Here is a 16339-nt window from a genome sequence, read left to right as displayed (position 1 = left end):
CAATGAATGTCTTTTTGGCAATCAATGGCAGGTGTAAGGCATTTAAAAATATTCAGAGAAAACAAAACAACTGTTTAATTAGATGAGAAAATGTGCTGTCCTCTGAAATACCAAGAGATGGCTTGTTTCTCCCTTCACGTTAAACCCAACTCTGCCGTTAAATAGTGAAACTCCCACACAGGAAATCTGGCGAATGTAACATGAGCATATCACCACTGGCTACATAGTGACTTGGGGGGCCCAAATACATGAATCATATGACTTCACCCCTGTTCACTTATTTCTCATTTCCACTCAGTAGCAGACTTGGCACAATTACCTGTGAATGTACAAAGGACATAGACAATGACCTGAGCACAGCAAGAAGAAAAAAAATCTACCTCCTTCATAATCTCCGCTCTTAAACATTACATTGTAAAAATCTCGTTTCCCAGCACTTATCATCTAACACGTTTCACCACTCATCAATTTCCAGAAAGAAAATGCTAAGGAACAAACTCATGCACGTGATATTCTCACCCATGAAGCTTGCTACATCCACCACTAACAAATCAATTAACCAGAATCGAAGAATGCTTTCTATGAAAGTACAAGACATCCATTTAGACTGCCAGGCTTACAGCAGCATCTCTGTCCTCCAAGAGCTGATGATTTAGGAACTTGTAAGTTAGCTCTGTCCTCACATAACACAGAGAGATCAAAAGATCAGCTTCACTACAAGGCAGAATGCCCCAAGGGTCAGATGATGCATCAAACAGTAAGTGGTGCTATATAGTCCAGCAGGAAACGTTATGGATTGGTGTGCTTAGAAGCTGCATTATGAAGAAAAGGACTTAAATTAGGCCTTGAAAGACCGGCAGGCAGAGAAGAGGCATGCATGCTTCCCCTACCAGGGTTGTGATTTCTGCTGCTGTGATTCATCATGGTAAACAACAGCCCTGGACAGAAGTAAAATATCATACATTAGCTTTTAGAAATTATGTTTGAATGAGCATTTGATCACTGTTTTTAGTACTCAGAGTGAGTTGGTCCCAATAACTTAATAAGATTGGCCTTCAAGAGTGAAAATCAAGAATCAACACATGACTGAACAAACATCTAGATAAATAAAGCCACATGAAGGACACAGAATGGCTCCCAGGCCTTCAGGTCTAGTCTATATAACCTGACTGAACCTGTTTACACACCTATGGAGAGAATATAACTTCATCGCAGGGATTTTTGGTCAGTTATAGAAGCATGGAAGATGATTATAGAGAGAAGGCCTAGTGATGCTTATCTACTAGGCCTCCAGGAAAGAGAACTTCAGAAGAGAGTTTGTGCACTCCAACATCTAGGAAAGAGCTTCCTAATGTGGAGATGAGTGTAGGCTTGCTGCCAACAGACTCAGTATTCTGGCCTTCTGGCAAAATGGCTCCTCAGGCTCTCTCAGGCTGATAATATTGGATACTAGACTTACCCTGTCCTGACTGCAAACCTGCACAGAACTTCTGATTATGGTTTATCACGGAGAGAACATGCTGGATCCTGTGTAATGTCCCCCTGAACTGGGATTTCATATTAACATTGAGGTCAAACCAGTGTGAGATGGAGTACTGGGAGTCGGTCCCGAAAAGAAGAATCTCCAGGTCATGTCTTAAAACAACTCAGGCTATTGAGTCTGTAACATTTATTCACCAAGGTAAAGAATGCCCCCCTTGTGTGAGCCCTCTTATGGCTTAACAAATTCCTAATCACTGGTATAGATGTATAGGGTAGCTGGAATAGGGTCTCTATGAGTCGGAATTGACTCAAAGGCAATGTGAGTTTTGTTTTGTTTTTTTCCAGATATACATGTAAGGTCAAGAGCACTTCCCTCAGTGTTCACATCAATAAACTGATAATAAGTATATCTAATTTATAGGGACGCTGAAAAGTCTTTTCTGGCACTTGGTAAGTGCTTTGGAAGTGTTTGTAATTATTATTATCATTATTACTTTTACAACCAGGATGTTTGAGAAAAAAATTGAGAAATTGAGAAAAAAATGACAATTATGTCCTCTTCCCCCATTGTTCTATATCATCAATGATCCTACTCTGAGGAAGTCTGGTTATCAGACATTGTGTGGTCCAGGATGAGTCCCACTCTGTGCAGCGAGGTAATAAGTGACAGGCACCTTGTATAGGTGAATGGTCTGAGGTCCAAGGATAATGTCTCAAGCTTCAAGTCCCAGGGGAAACTCACCACATAGAGCTTGCGCCAGATGACGGCCCATTCTCTCAGAGTGGAAGTGAGCTCCTGCACCAGTGGAAGCTCACCTGGAATCACGGTCTCATTCTGCCTAAGGAGAATCAAACAGAGGCTCACTTTACCTGCACTGATCATTGCTGCTTTCCTTGAGAAATGTCATACTCCCCAAACTCCAAGCTAGAATGGGGCTGCTTGTGCTTGAATGGGGCTGGTTGTGCTTGAAACAAAGCAAAATTTGTATAAGGGACTTTAATCAAATTTATGTATCAGAGAAAAGGAGCTTAGAATACCACAGTTCTCAAGATGAACAGAGTTTCTGCAATGAAATGGGCCGACAGCTCAGCTTGTACCTCCTCATATGGGATCTCTATGAGAACCTAAGTTACTGACCAGGCTGGCTTCAGTGACTCCCAGTGATGAAAGCAAAAATCCAGTATTTTAGTCAGTTTTGCCCAGCAGTCATTTCATTAAGGAGAGTGCGGTGGAGAACAGTGCCTGGTCAAAAAAGCCCTGGGCTTGTGATCTCACACTTAGCCTGCCAGCTGGGACTGAGGCAGTGCTCTCTCTTGGAACGGTACTGGCTTTTCTTCTCATCTGCCACTTTACAGCACAGAAAACTAACATATACCCAAAGCCTCCCTTTACACTGCTGTTGTTGTCAGTTGCTGTCAAGTCAATTCCAACTCGTGACAAGCCCATGTGTGCAGAGTAGAATTGCTCCATCGGGTTTTCAAGGCTGTGGCCTTTCAGAAGCAGATGGCCAGGCCTTTGTTCCAAGGTGCCTCTGGGTTTGAACTGCCAACTTTCTGGCTAGTAGTCAAGTGCTTAACCATTTGCACCACCCAGGGACTCCCACTTCACATTAGACTTATAAAAATATAGGTTTTACATTTATTCACATAAATTCCGATATTTTTATGATTAGCAAATAGAAAAGATGAGTGAGAGCAAGCAAACAAATGGGGATTAGTGGCAGGACTGTCAGATTTAGCAAATAAAATCAACAAAATGCCCAGATAAATCTGAACTTTAGATATATTACAAATAATTCTTTAGTATAAGCATATCTCATACGATATTGGGGACATACTTACAGTACAAAATTTACTTGTCATTACCTGAATTTCAAATTTAACTGAGCATCCTGAATCTTATCTAGCGAGTCTAATTAGTGGGTCATGCCTACAACGCCGCCTCAACATCATTGTGGGTGGTGACAGTGGAAGCTGCCCAGGATAGTCCATTAGAAAGAATACTTCTCCAGGAAGGCAGAAGACCTGGTTTCTGGCCTGGTTCTTCTATCAGAGTTGGTCTCTACCTCTTGTCTATGAAATGAGAGTGCTGAACTTATGACTAAGAACGTTCTTTCCACCTTTGAGTCTGTGTGAGTCTGAGACCCAGCTGTCCTTTTCTCCCTTGGCCCCACTCCATTCTCTATCCACCCTGGGATTCCAGTCCTACTCTAGGCTCTCCTTATTACTTCCAGAACTTTCTGGCCAGTAGGCTGACCAATTAAGAGGTCTTTCTCCCGGACTTGATGCCATGTATTCACTCTTCTTTACTGCCATAGAGGTAGTACTTTCCAGGACAAACGGTAAGGTGGGCAAGGAATAACAATATCCAAAACTTCACGGATTTTCTTTGCAGGGCCCATTCATATACATGATTTCATTTGACTCTCACATCAAGCTCATGACCAACACAGGGCCAGATCTGTGTTCCCTAATTTTCAGTGAAAAGCCCAAGGTGCACTGAGGTTAACTGATCTGTCAGTTCAGGTCTGATAAGTAGGTGATGTAGCCTACTCATCTAACTCCCAAAGATCCCAAATTGGGGGCTTCTTAGGTCTTAACAGCCAAAGAGGCCCAAATGTTCATGTGTATGAACATACACACACACACACACACACACACACACTCATCACTGAGCAGGCAGCACAAGGGGAAGGTAAAGGCCCTCAGTTTATTACCTCTGTCTTTTGCGACTCTGGGGAAGGATGTCAGGGAGGAAAGAGAAGACAGAAAAAGGAATCACGTCAGGAAGAAGTTTTTATCTATATCTCACTCATAAGAGAAGAAGTGGAACTGACGAGATATTAAAGTTCATAAGACATTCTTTGGAGCTCTGGTAGCACAGTGGTTAAAGCGCTCTGCTGCTAACCAAAAGACAGATGGTTCAAATCCACCAATCGCTCTGTGGAATAATGCTGTGGCAGTCTGCTTCTGTAAATATTCATAGCCTTGGAAATCCTATGGGGCAGTTCTACTCTGTCCTATAGGGTCGCTATGAGTTGGAATTGACTCGACAGCAGTGGGTTTGGTTTAAGACATTCTTTAATGATAATTTTACATCTTCATCATTTTTAAGAGTCTTGTTTGGTTGGAACTTACCCTCGGTCTTCCACAGTTGCCGCTTTCAAATGGATGTATGTTTCAGGGAAAATACCCTACAGAGAGAAGAACTTTGGTTATACACTCAAAATCTCAGCCCGAACTAAAGAATATGAAATGCACAAGAGTGAATGGGAGGACAAAGAGAAACCTTTATAATAACTGAACTTTGCAGTCTGGCTTGCAAGGTATCAATTCCACTGGCTGGCTACCTAAATGAAGTCAGGGCCAAAACATATAAAAGTTATAAACCAAGACTAGGATTCAGACAGCATAGGATAAATGCATCATAAATGAAGAGGCAAACATGCCTGGGTCAAGTCAGGGCTACAATAATGGTAAGGAGTTTAATAATGAGCTCCTAAAACCCCTCCAGATTCTACATGCCATGCGATGCTTTCCTTAAATCATTGCACATAATTAGTGAGATGGATGGCTGTGTACTTAGTGGCCCATAAAATTATAGTAATTTTCTAAAGTAATTCTTCTCGGCACTTTCACTTAAACAGAATGCACCCAAAATCAATTCGTATTAGTTACCTGGTTAATTTTAGCATTTCAGTCTCAAAATGCTCTCCATTCTATATTCCTAAGAAACAGTTCTACATCAGTATTGTGACATTGCCCATGGGGAAAACTAAGGCCCTGACAGACCTACAAGAAAGACAAGAGAACCAGTTGGTAGAAACTGCGTATCAGATATAATTAACAGGAAGCAAGTGATAGATGAGTTTTCTTAAATACTCAAAAACTTTGTTGTTCTCCTGTGTAATATGCTCCTCAGTAAATAGAGAAACTCTCCAAGAGATGGACTTACATGGTGACTGCAACAATAGGCTCACACATACCAGAGATTGTGAGGATGGAGCAAGGCCAGGTAATGTTTCGCTCTGTTATATGTAAGGTCGCCATGAGTCGGAGGCGACTCGATGACAACTAACAACAAAAATAAGAGAAAATGTCATCTGGAAAAGGCATTGGTTTTATGGCATCGTATATGCCAGACCAGTAGAGATCGGAGAAGAATCCTCTTAACTGGAACCACTGACTCAACTAGTCCTAGCCCGGCACCTGTAAAAGATAGTGTGAATCCTGTGGATGTTACACGTGAGGGGTGGCTGACCACAAAGGTGGGAGGGGGTATCCCACTGCCTGGAGGACTAGGATCAAAGACATGTACCCAGGGATCCTTAATCCACTTAGGGATGGAAAACTAGTGCGCTTCAACATGGATTAGTTTTGTGTCCAGTTTCATGTACTGTATCAGTACAATACTCTTCTTTCTCCCTTTCAATCCTTTGCCAGTAAAACAGGAAACTGCAAGAAAATGTGAAATTAAGCTGCTCTCAGCATCGGTGATGACAGAGTGGATCCTGCCACTGCTTGAGTCAGAAGCAAAATGACCACCCTTTCCTGCCAGGCAGGAAGAACAACAAAAAAAAAAAAATAGTGCATAATTCTCCTCCTGGCTTTGAGAAAAGGACAGGAATGGATGTGTATATAAGAAAGCACTATCGCACATCCATTAATAACAGATCAAGATGCACGCAGGGACAAGGTGGCACCGACCTCTTTCATAATGGGACCAGGATTCACAGTGATTTTAGAAAATGGACTGAACAGTTTAAAACAAACAAATATTCAATATGCTCATAATTCCTCTGGGCCTGATTTCTGACGAGGAAGGAAGAATTTTGAAGCTCCAGACCGGTCCTTATGATAACTGAGTAACTTTGGGTTTCCTCTATCTGCTAAGCTAAGCTATGCTTTGTTGACTATCAACTCTGTGGAGAATCAGCTTAAAATGTCCAGAACTAATAAAAAAGAGGGGGGTCGAGTAGTGTTGAACTGCTTAAAGCTGTAATTTTAAGAGTCACGTTTAGAGGTTAAAGTAAGGTGTAAGGTTGTTAGTCCAAAGAAATATCCTTGCAGAAGATTTTCAAAATCAAGATGAAAGAACCGATCAAAATTCTCATGCATTCAAAATCTGATGACTGGTCTCCTAACAACAGGGACAAAGCCAATATAGAAGTATTCAGGAATAAAACTAAACAGTGACTTATTTTGTGACAGTTAAACAGATCATAAGCAGATAATTTATACCGTGTATGCAGGCATGACAGATTTTCATATCAAGAGATTGTTTATTTTGCTCTTTTACTGTGCTGTCATTTGTAAGCATCATCTTTCCATGACAGCATATGGCCATTTACAGTCATTCGATTGTCCCGAAAAATCTGGGCTTTGTAGAACTTTTCCTAGGCTTTAAGACACACATAAAGCCAGAGTAAACCTGGATGATACATTTTTGATTGACAGCCTATCTCTCAAGTCGGCTTTTCCTTTCTCAGTGCAACTCACTCATGTAAGTAAAAAAACAAACTAATGATTTTCTAGATATTGCCTTTATCCACACTCCCACACCCCACACTACCAGATGAATAATCAATTCTGAAATGCTCTTGGCTTCTTCAATTGCAAAACCACTAGCTCATCTTACCACTCTAAATGGCTAGGTCTGCTAATAAATAACACCAAAAAGTCCCGTTAAAGCAATGGTCTTTTCAATAGCTCTTCCCCTAAAGACCAGCAAACAAAGCTGTCGCATTAAAGGAACATGTCCAATGGGCTGGATCTCTTAATGAAGCGGTGTCAAAAGGTGAGTGTAATTCACGATGACTGACTTTGAATTTCCTCTATTTTTCTTGGATCTCTTCACAAGAAAGAAATTTCACTTTCAAAATCAACAAATAGTGCACAGCCCTTGTTTGTGCCATCATTTCAGTGAATTGCAAAGTTTTTCTTCAATTGTCAAGAACTAAGAGAAGCTGAAATAATTCTTCTAAAGGGTGAGGTTAAATGAGAGGTTAAAAAAAAAAAAGTTAAAAACCATCCAGAACCTGTCATTTAGATTCTAGCAGGGCACCCCATCCACCCTCTTTTCAAAGCAGACCCAAAGGGCACTTCCTGGGTGGATTTGGATATATTAGGAAATCCTAAGATGCCTTAGAAACAAAGGTCTTCCATGCAAGAAAAGTATATTAAATACTGTAGGCTCTCTAAAAGGGAAAATCTGTGGTCTGAGAACCTGTTTCAAAGTGATTGACATTTATCATTTAAAAATCAAGAGCTTTATTTGTTCCTTATATTCAAATGATTTCATCTGACAGTAGCATTTTGTTTGTTTTTTAAAATTCAGTTTTTTTTTTAAAAGGACTGGGAATTAAATGACGTAAGTATTCTTGCTCTTTAACAAAGTTAGAACTTCAAATTTGTTAACTCTAATCACCTTTGAGACGACTACCATTTCCATAACTATGAGTAAAGTCAACACTGATAGGGTTAAGCCCAAACCAAAAAGCGAGATTGGCCATATTCCAGGTACTCTAAAATAGAAAGGAAGGTCTTTACTTCTCAATTGGGGAAGTTGATATCTGCATTAAAAGCAAATATACCTTCATGTGGTAGATTATTAAATTGTGAAAGATAACAAAGTGTATGTGTGCATACATACATATGCAAATATTAAGTGTGATTTAAGATTTAATAATATAGAAAGCTTAACCAAAAAGTCTTGGCTTTTAATGGCTTATACCCTACATAGGGTCCCTGGGTGGTGCAACAGTTAATGCGCTCAGCTGCTAATTGAGAAGCTGGCGGGAGTTCACCCAAAGGCACCTCTGAAGAAAGGCCTGGGGATCTACTTCTGAAAAAATCAGCCACCGAAAATCCTGTGGAGCACAGTTCTACTCTGACACACATGAGGTCACCGTAAGTCAGAACCAACTCCACAGTAACTGGTTTGTTGGTTATTACCCTGTAGAAAGAGTCCCTTGGACACACATAGGCTTGCCATGAGTCAAAACAGGCTAAACAGAAACTAGTTTGGTTTTTAGCCTGTAGAAGAGTCCCTGAGGATGTAAACTGTTAACACTCTAAGCTGCTAATGGAAAGGTTGAAGGTTCAAGTCTACCCAGAGGTGCCTAGGAAGAAAGGCCTGGTGATCCACTTCCAAAAAAATCAGCCACTGAAAACCTTATGAAGCACAGTTCTACTCTGACACAGACGGGGTTGCCGTGAGTCAGGGTCGACTCAACGGAACTGGTGCTTTTCTGGGCCCTACATTCCTTTGAGTGGTATGTGTCTAACATCAGCCTATGTGTGTGCAAGGATTACTTCTACCTTATGCTATTTTCTGAAGAATAAAAACTGTAGGCTTTTTTACTTATCTCTTGATAAATTCTAAAAAGTTTCCTAATTCTCTATTTGCCACGTGAACTCACTGTGAAATAATAAAGCCCTATCAAGTTGGCTTTTTCAAAAGAAAGTGCTGACATGCTCTGCTGCCCCTGGCTACAGTGCCAAAGGAAAAGAGCTGACCCGACCAAAAATAAGCTGAGGGAGGTATTAAAATACTTAATAGATTTTCTTTAGCTTGATGATTAGTAGCTTTGGCACTGGGAAAAGAACCCTCTAGTTTAGTGTTTTTTCAAACCCTTTGACCATGACTAATAGTAAGAAATGCATTTTCATGGCAACCTGGTACTGCACAGATATCCATAAAAATATACACCTAAAACAAAAGTGTCACGAAGTTTCAAATTTAGGAATATGTTGGTTATAATCCACTACGATGATTCTATGATATATTATTGTGGTTGTGAGGCTCAAGTCTGAAAAACACTACTCTGGTTTACCCATTTTACAATGAAGGAAAGAATCAAGTGGAAATGGGAGATCCTTTAGTTCTGGGATTTTAGCACTGGAACTAAAGGATAAAAGGACATGCATGGGTCCCTCACTGAAACAGAGACCCATCTATGGCAATGACACTTACTGTACCACCACCAGCTTAGCTTGAGGCACAGGGAGGAGAGGGTGGTGGAGGCCCTGCCTAGTGCCTAAGCTGACCTCTGGCCTTGATCTTTGAATTGGTTGGTGAGAAAATGATGGATGCAATTTGCACTATTTTATTTGAGCACTAAGGTCAGAGAATTTGTTTTAAAGTCTAAAGTATAGCCATCAAGGAAAAAACTAAGTCTAGAGATAGCACAGATCAGACAGAACAACACAAAATTAATAGACATTTCAAATTAATTAAAAAATCTGAATGATAAACCATACCTTTTTAGATTTATTTTGGAGGGTATATCCTCTGTACCAACCTGTCAAGGTATAAGAGAACATAAAATTCTTTATGCAATCTAGGCTAATACAAAGATATTAGCAATATACATCCTCATTTTCCTTTAGGCAATACTGGGATGGAACCCAAGGATAATTAGCAAATAATAGATTAGAATATGAACATTTTGGTTTATTATATAATAAAAATCTGAATCTATTTTAGAGCTTTATTCTCTTAATAAATAAAATAGGATTTAAAACTCACCTAGAATCAGGCCTCATCTCTACTCCTTTGAAGAAAGGATAGAACCAAAAACTAGACAGAAAGCAGTCCAGCCTCTTAGTATTGTAATACGTTGCAGTCATTCAATAAACGCTTTTGCATGAATGAATATTGACTTTAATCCAATATATATTCTAAAAGTCATCTTATACTATTACGATAGATATCTTTAAGTAATTTATATGTGTTCTCTCTCCCTTCTGAGTTTCCAGGTTAAAAAACACTGTTATGGAACAATTTTAAACTGGAGCAATGAACCTTATATACACAAATATTTGCTCCCCAAAAAAAAACATTGTATACAAAACACACGAAGAACCCTGAAAACAAACACTCAATTACAAAATGGGCAAAAGATATGAGAAGGTACCTTACCAAAAAAGACATACAGATGGCAAATAAGCATATGAAAAGATGCTCAATATCACAACATCATGTGTACTTATCAAAAAAACAAACAAACCTGTTGCTGGTGAGTCGATTCCGACTCATAGCAACCCTATAGGACAGAGTAAAACTGCCCCATAGGGTTTCCAAGGAGCAGCTGGTGGATTCGAATTGCTGACCTTTTGGTTAACAGCCTGAGCTCTTAACCACTGTACCACCAGGGCTCCCATATGTCATTAGGGAACTGCAAATTAAAATAACAATGAGATGCAACTATACACCTATTAAAACACACACACACAGAACCAGCTGCCATCAAATCAATTCCAACTTATGGTTAGAATGGCTAAAATTCAAAACATTGAAAACACTAAACATTGGTGAGGATGTGGATCAACAGGAATTCTCATTTATTGCTGGTAGGAATGCAAAATGATACAGCCATTTTGGAAGCCAGTCTGGAAGTTTCTTACAAAGCTAAGCACAGGCTTAACATTTGTTCCAACAATCACACACCTAGGAATTTACCCAAATGAGCTGAAAATGTATGTTGACATAAAAACTTGTACACGAATGTTTATAGCAGCTTTATTCACAATTGCCAAAATTGGCAGCAATCAAGATGTCCTTCAGTAGGTGAATGGATAAATAAACTGTGGTACATCTAGACAACAGAGTATTATTCATGATAAAAATAAATAAGCTATCAAGCCATGACAAAACATGGAGGAATCGGAAGTGCATATTGCCAAGTGAAAGAAGCCAGTTTGAAAAAGCTATAAACTATATGAGTCTAGGAGCCCTGGTGGCCCGGTGGCTAAGAGCTCGGCTGCTAACCAAAAGCCCTATGGGGCAGCTCTACTCTGTCCTATAGGGTTGCTATGGAGTCAGAATTGACTCAACGGCAACGGGTTTAATATAAGTCTAACTACATGGCATTCTGGAAAAGGCAAAACTACAGAGACAGTAAAAAGATCAGTGGCTGCCACCAGTTTAGGGAAAAGGCAGAGGGATGAACAGGTGGAACACATGGGATTTTGAGGGCAGTGAAACTATTTTGTGTGATACTTTAATGGTGCACACATGATATTATGCATTTGTTAAAACCCACAAGACTATACAACACAAAAGTGAACCCTAATGTAAACTACAGACTTTAGTTAATAATGTGCCAATGTTTGTTCAGCAATGGTAATAAATGTAACACACAAATACACAATTTTAACAATATGAGAAACTGCATGTAAGCGGGAGGAGGGGCATATGGGGAACAAACTCTGTACTTTCTGCCCAATTTTCCTGTAAACCTAAACCCATTGCCGTCAAGTGGATTCCAACTCATAGTAACCCTACAGGACAGAGTAGAACTGCCCCATAAGGTTTCCAAGGGGCGCCTGGTGGATTTGAACTGCCAACTTTTTGGTTAGCAGCCATAGTTCTTAACCCATTATGCCACTAGGGCTTCCGCAAACCTAAAGTTACTCTAAAAAAGAGTCTGTTAAACAAACAAAAACCAAGCAAGCAAATATACAACGTTTTAAGCAGTTCTTGTTAATGCTATAAGCCCTCCCTCCAAAAAAATTTTTTATTTATGTGTTTTAACTTCTTTCCAAAAAATTCCAATAAAGATACACACCTATGGATATTTTCCCACCATCTATCCTGTAGTGGGAATATACAATATAATCTATTCATAAACATATATTATATCAAATATTTATTGAACATCTATATAGGCAATAATATTTCTCATTCCCCTTGCCCTCAATAAAGGCACCAATGTGGTTACTTTGCCTAAGAAAATGCTGCTGTAAGTTGTATGCATGTGTAAGCCAACTCTCCCTCCCAAAAAAACAAACAAACAAACAAAAAAATGCATTGTCATCAAGTGGATTCCAACTCATAGTAATCCTATGTGTTACAGAGTAAAGCTGCTCCATAGGGTTTTCTTGGTTGTAATCTTTATGGAAGCAGATTGCCAGGACTTTCCTCTGTGGTGCTGCTAGATAGGTTCGAATCACCAACCTTTAGGTTAGGAGTGGAGTGTAAATCATTTGCATCATATACAATAGTCAGTAGATGTAAGCCATACTTAAAACTTCAGTAGGGTCCTAGAACTCTCTTGTAATTTTTAAAAAAATGAATATCATCCAGAAAAGAGGCGTGCAATCTATCCTGTACATGTTAAAAGTAGAAAATTAAACTCACATTCTTTGGTCATGAATTCAATAATATTTTAGCAAATTTTAAACTGCCCGGGGCATTCAAAAATTTAAAGGATTTTGGTATTTCTTACGGGGTGGAGTGGAGTATTATGTCATGGAATTGTTACAGACTTGCATTAAGGCACATGGGTGAGAAAAAGATATATGAACAGGAAACACTGCCCCTAATTTAGGACGTCAGTGTGCAAGAGATCCAGGTGTAAGAAACCACCAAGCTAAGCATTTCTACCCAAGTTTCAAGAGTTTTTATCCATCTGTACACACCTTCTTGGTTCTGCTAAAACATGAAAATGGCTTAATGGATTGGGAGTGACTCCTGCAATGGAATGCAGGAAGGTAGTGGAGAAACAATACTTTAGTCTCTTCCAAGCAGTTTTCATCTTTTGACACTCTAGGAAATCAACGAAAAAAAACAAACCCATTGCCGTCGACCCAATTTCAACTCATAGCGATCCTATAGGACCCTATAGGACAGAGCAGAAATGCCCCGAACGGCTTCCAGGGAGTGGCTGACGGATTCGAACTGCCAACCTTTTGGTTAGCAGCTGTAGCTCTTAACCACTATACCACCACGGCTGCCTAGGAAGTCAAGATATCACAATACAGGCTTTGCTCCACTTTCAAAGTGGAATTTATCTGTATTTTGTAAACATAATTTTGCACAGTCATTCATCGCAGAATTATGCTTCCTAACCTTGTCATTTTGAAAAGCAATTTTACCTCCTAAGTCTTCTCTACTAGAATCGTGGATTGTGTATCACCTCTATCTAAAGGCACAAAATGACCAGGCTGAATTTGAAAAAGCGAACATTCACCTTCCTTGGCATCAGGAAATTACAAAACATTGTCGATCTCTGTTTGTTTCTTTTTAAAAATCATATACGGTCAGCGCTCCATAAATTCAAGTGCTAATAATAGCAAGGGATAACAATAATACTTCACATGAGCATGTTTGCTCTGAGGATTTTATAAATTCAGTCATTTCCACACTACAAATCTGGGTTATAAAATAGGCAAGAACAAAAATTTCCAATTATTCCCAAATATTTAAAGCAAGATAATAATGATTAAGTACAGTATGCTATTAGGCTTCTGAATACATGATCATGCAAAAAGGCAAGGAGGGTATGTCAACAAATAGCCATAATCAATGGGTAGTGTGGTTTGGTTGGAATCTCAGTTGCTTTCGTAAATTAGTATGTTATTAAAATGAAGGGAATGGTAGGAAGATGGTGAGTGATGTTGAGAACATTCCAGAGGGCTACTCTTACATTAGGTGAGAAGACAGCCTCAGAGAGTTTACAGCAACCATGGTGAACACCAAAGGTTATTCCATGCTAGTGTTGGTCTACCATTAAAGAAACCAATAATTTCTGCTTTACTGGGACTTTCCCAATTCCTTGATAAAAATTTGAACTTTCAGGCCTCCACCAGACTGAGTCCAGTACAGCTAGATGGTGCCCAGCTACCACCACTGACTGCTCTCACCAGGATCACAACAGAGGGTTCTGGACAGAGCTGGAGAAGGACGTAGAACAAACTTCTAACTCACAAAAAAAAAAAAAAAAGACCAGATTTACTGGCCTAAAGGGGACTGGAGAAACCCCGAGAGTATGGCCCCCAGACACCCTTTTAGCTCAGTGGTGAAGTCATTTCCTACATTCAGCGTTCAGCCGGGGAGTGGACAGCCCCATAAAAGCAAATGGGACTAATGAGGCACAGCAGTCCAGGGACAAGGGCCAGAAGGCAGAAGGGGACAGGAAAGCTGGTGATAGAGAACCCAAGGTTGAGTAAGGATAGTGCTGATGTGTTGTGAGGTTGTTAACCATTGTCATAGGGCAACACGTGTACTAACTGTTAAATGAGAAACTATTTTGTTCTGTAAGCCTTCATCTAAAGTGAGAATAGCAGCACAATTGGAAGAACGTAGTCGATGTCACTGAACTGTACGTGTAGAAATTTTTGAAGTGGTGTATCTTTGGCTATGTATATTTTCACCAAAAAAAAAAAAAAAAAGGTTGAGAAGGGAGAGGGTTGACATGTTGTGGGGTTGTTAACCAATGTCATAAAACAATATGTGTACTACTGTTTCATGAGAAACTATTTGTTCTGTAAGCCTTCACTTGACATACAATAAAAAAAAAAATCTGTACTTTCAGATTTGAAAATATCAGAGTTCTTAATTCCACTACCTAAACTACTTACTTTCTCTGGTTTCTTAGATAACTTACACCAGTCAAGACTATCATCTGCTCCATTTTACCTTACCTACTCACTGGCTACTCACTCTAGCTCCCATCTGATAAACTCCCTTATTCAAATCTTCTCGCTTTATGAAATCATTCAACAAATGTATACTAAGCACTAGTCTTGGCACCAAATAGTAGAGAACAAGAGTTACCATAAAGATTGCACTCTTAAAACACACACACATAAATAAGATGATCTAAGATAATGACAGTGTTAAGATGAAGAAGAATTCAAACAGAGTAACGTGTCAGAGAATGACTGGTAATGTGGGCATTACTCTAGATAAGCTGATCAAGGAAAGGTCACTCTGAGAAGCTAAAAAGAACCAGCCATGTAAAGATCTGGGGAAACAAACTTCCAGACTGAAACAAATCAAGTGAGAAAGTCCTGAGGCAAGAGTAAGTAAGCAAAAAGACAAAAAGGAAATGTGTTTGCCACAGCTCAGTGAGAGAAAGAGAGAAGGGTAAAAGCAAGATAAAAGACGGTTAGAGGGAGGCATAGTTCTCAACCCTGGCTGCCCATTAGACACACCCAGGGAACTCTGAAAAATATTGATACCTGGGCCACATCCTCAAACATTCTGATTGAAATGGACTGGGGTGGGGTCCCGGTTTTGGTTTCTAAAAAGTTCCCCTGGTGATTCTACTGTGCAGCCAGGATTGATTACCACAGATAGAGGTGTCATAAGCCATGGAGGAACTTGGGTCTTATTCTAAATACAATGGGTGGCCTTTGTTGTTGTTGTTAGCTAACATCAAGTCATCCCCTGATTCATGGTGACCCCATGCACAACAGAACAAAATGCTGCCCATTTCTGCTTCATCCCCATGCTTGGTTACGGATTGGACCATTGTGATCCATAGGATTTTCAATGTCTATTTTCAGAAGTAGATTGCCAGGCTCTTCTCCCTAGCCTATCTTAGTCTGGAAGCTCCACTGAAATCTGTTCAGCAACTTACTAACACACAAGCCTCCACTGACAAACGGGTGGTGGCTGTGCATGAAGTGCATTCACCAGGGTCTCCAGGTGAGAATTCTACCACTGAACCAGCAATTTGGGTTTTATCCTAAGTACAATATGAAGCCATTGAAGGGTTTTAAATGGCATCATGCCTTATAGTTTTAAAAGATCATGCTGGCTGCTACATGGAGAATGGATTGTGGGAGGTAAGACGTAGGAGAAAGAGGAATACCAGTGAGGAAACTAATAGGGACAGTGAAAATGGAAAGAGATGAAAAGATGTAGGATATATTTTGAATCTACAGGAGCTGCTCATGATTTGGCTAGGAATAACCATGAATACGGGTGTTATAGATTGAATTGTGTACCCTAAAAATATGCGTCATAATCCTAAACCCTATACCTGTGGATGCAATCTAATGTAATGTAATCAATCAGTTGAGGTCATACCAATGTAAGGTAGATCCTAAATGTGATCACTTCTGA

The 16339-nt window shown here is 39.7% G+C and overlaps 1 protein-coding gene across 1 annotated transcript in view; it reads right to left on the bottom strand.

The window, feature by feature from the left end:
- Window positions 1-16339, bottom strand: part of DOCK5 (dedicator of cytokinesis 5) — a 218797-nt gene that overhangs the window by 133580 nt on the left and 68878 nt on the right. The window contains exons 3-5 of the mRNA XM_023736758.1: window positions 9745-9785; window positions 4621-4676; window positions 2225-2321 (exon numbers count right to left, since the gene is read on the bottom strand). Coding sequence (XP_023592526.1) covers window positions 2225-2321; window positions 4621-4676; window positions 9745-9785 — 194 coding nt within the window. The remainder of the gene's footprint in view (window positions 1-2224; window positions 2322-4620; window positions 4677-9744; window positions 9786-16339) is intronic.

This window comes from Trichechus manatus, unplaced genomic scaffold (assembly GCF_000243295.1).
Source record: "Trichechus manatus latirostris isolate Lorelei unplaced genomic scaffold, TriManLat1.0 scaffold00091, whole genome shotgun sequence".
In the NCBI taxonomy this organism is placed as follows: Eukaryota; Metazoa; Chordata; class Mammalia; order Sirenia; family Trichechidae; genus Trichechus; species Trichechus manatus.
Note: the sequence above shows the minus strand (reverse complement) of the source record. Positions and strands in the feature narration are given on the sequence as shown.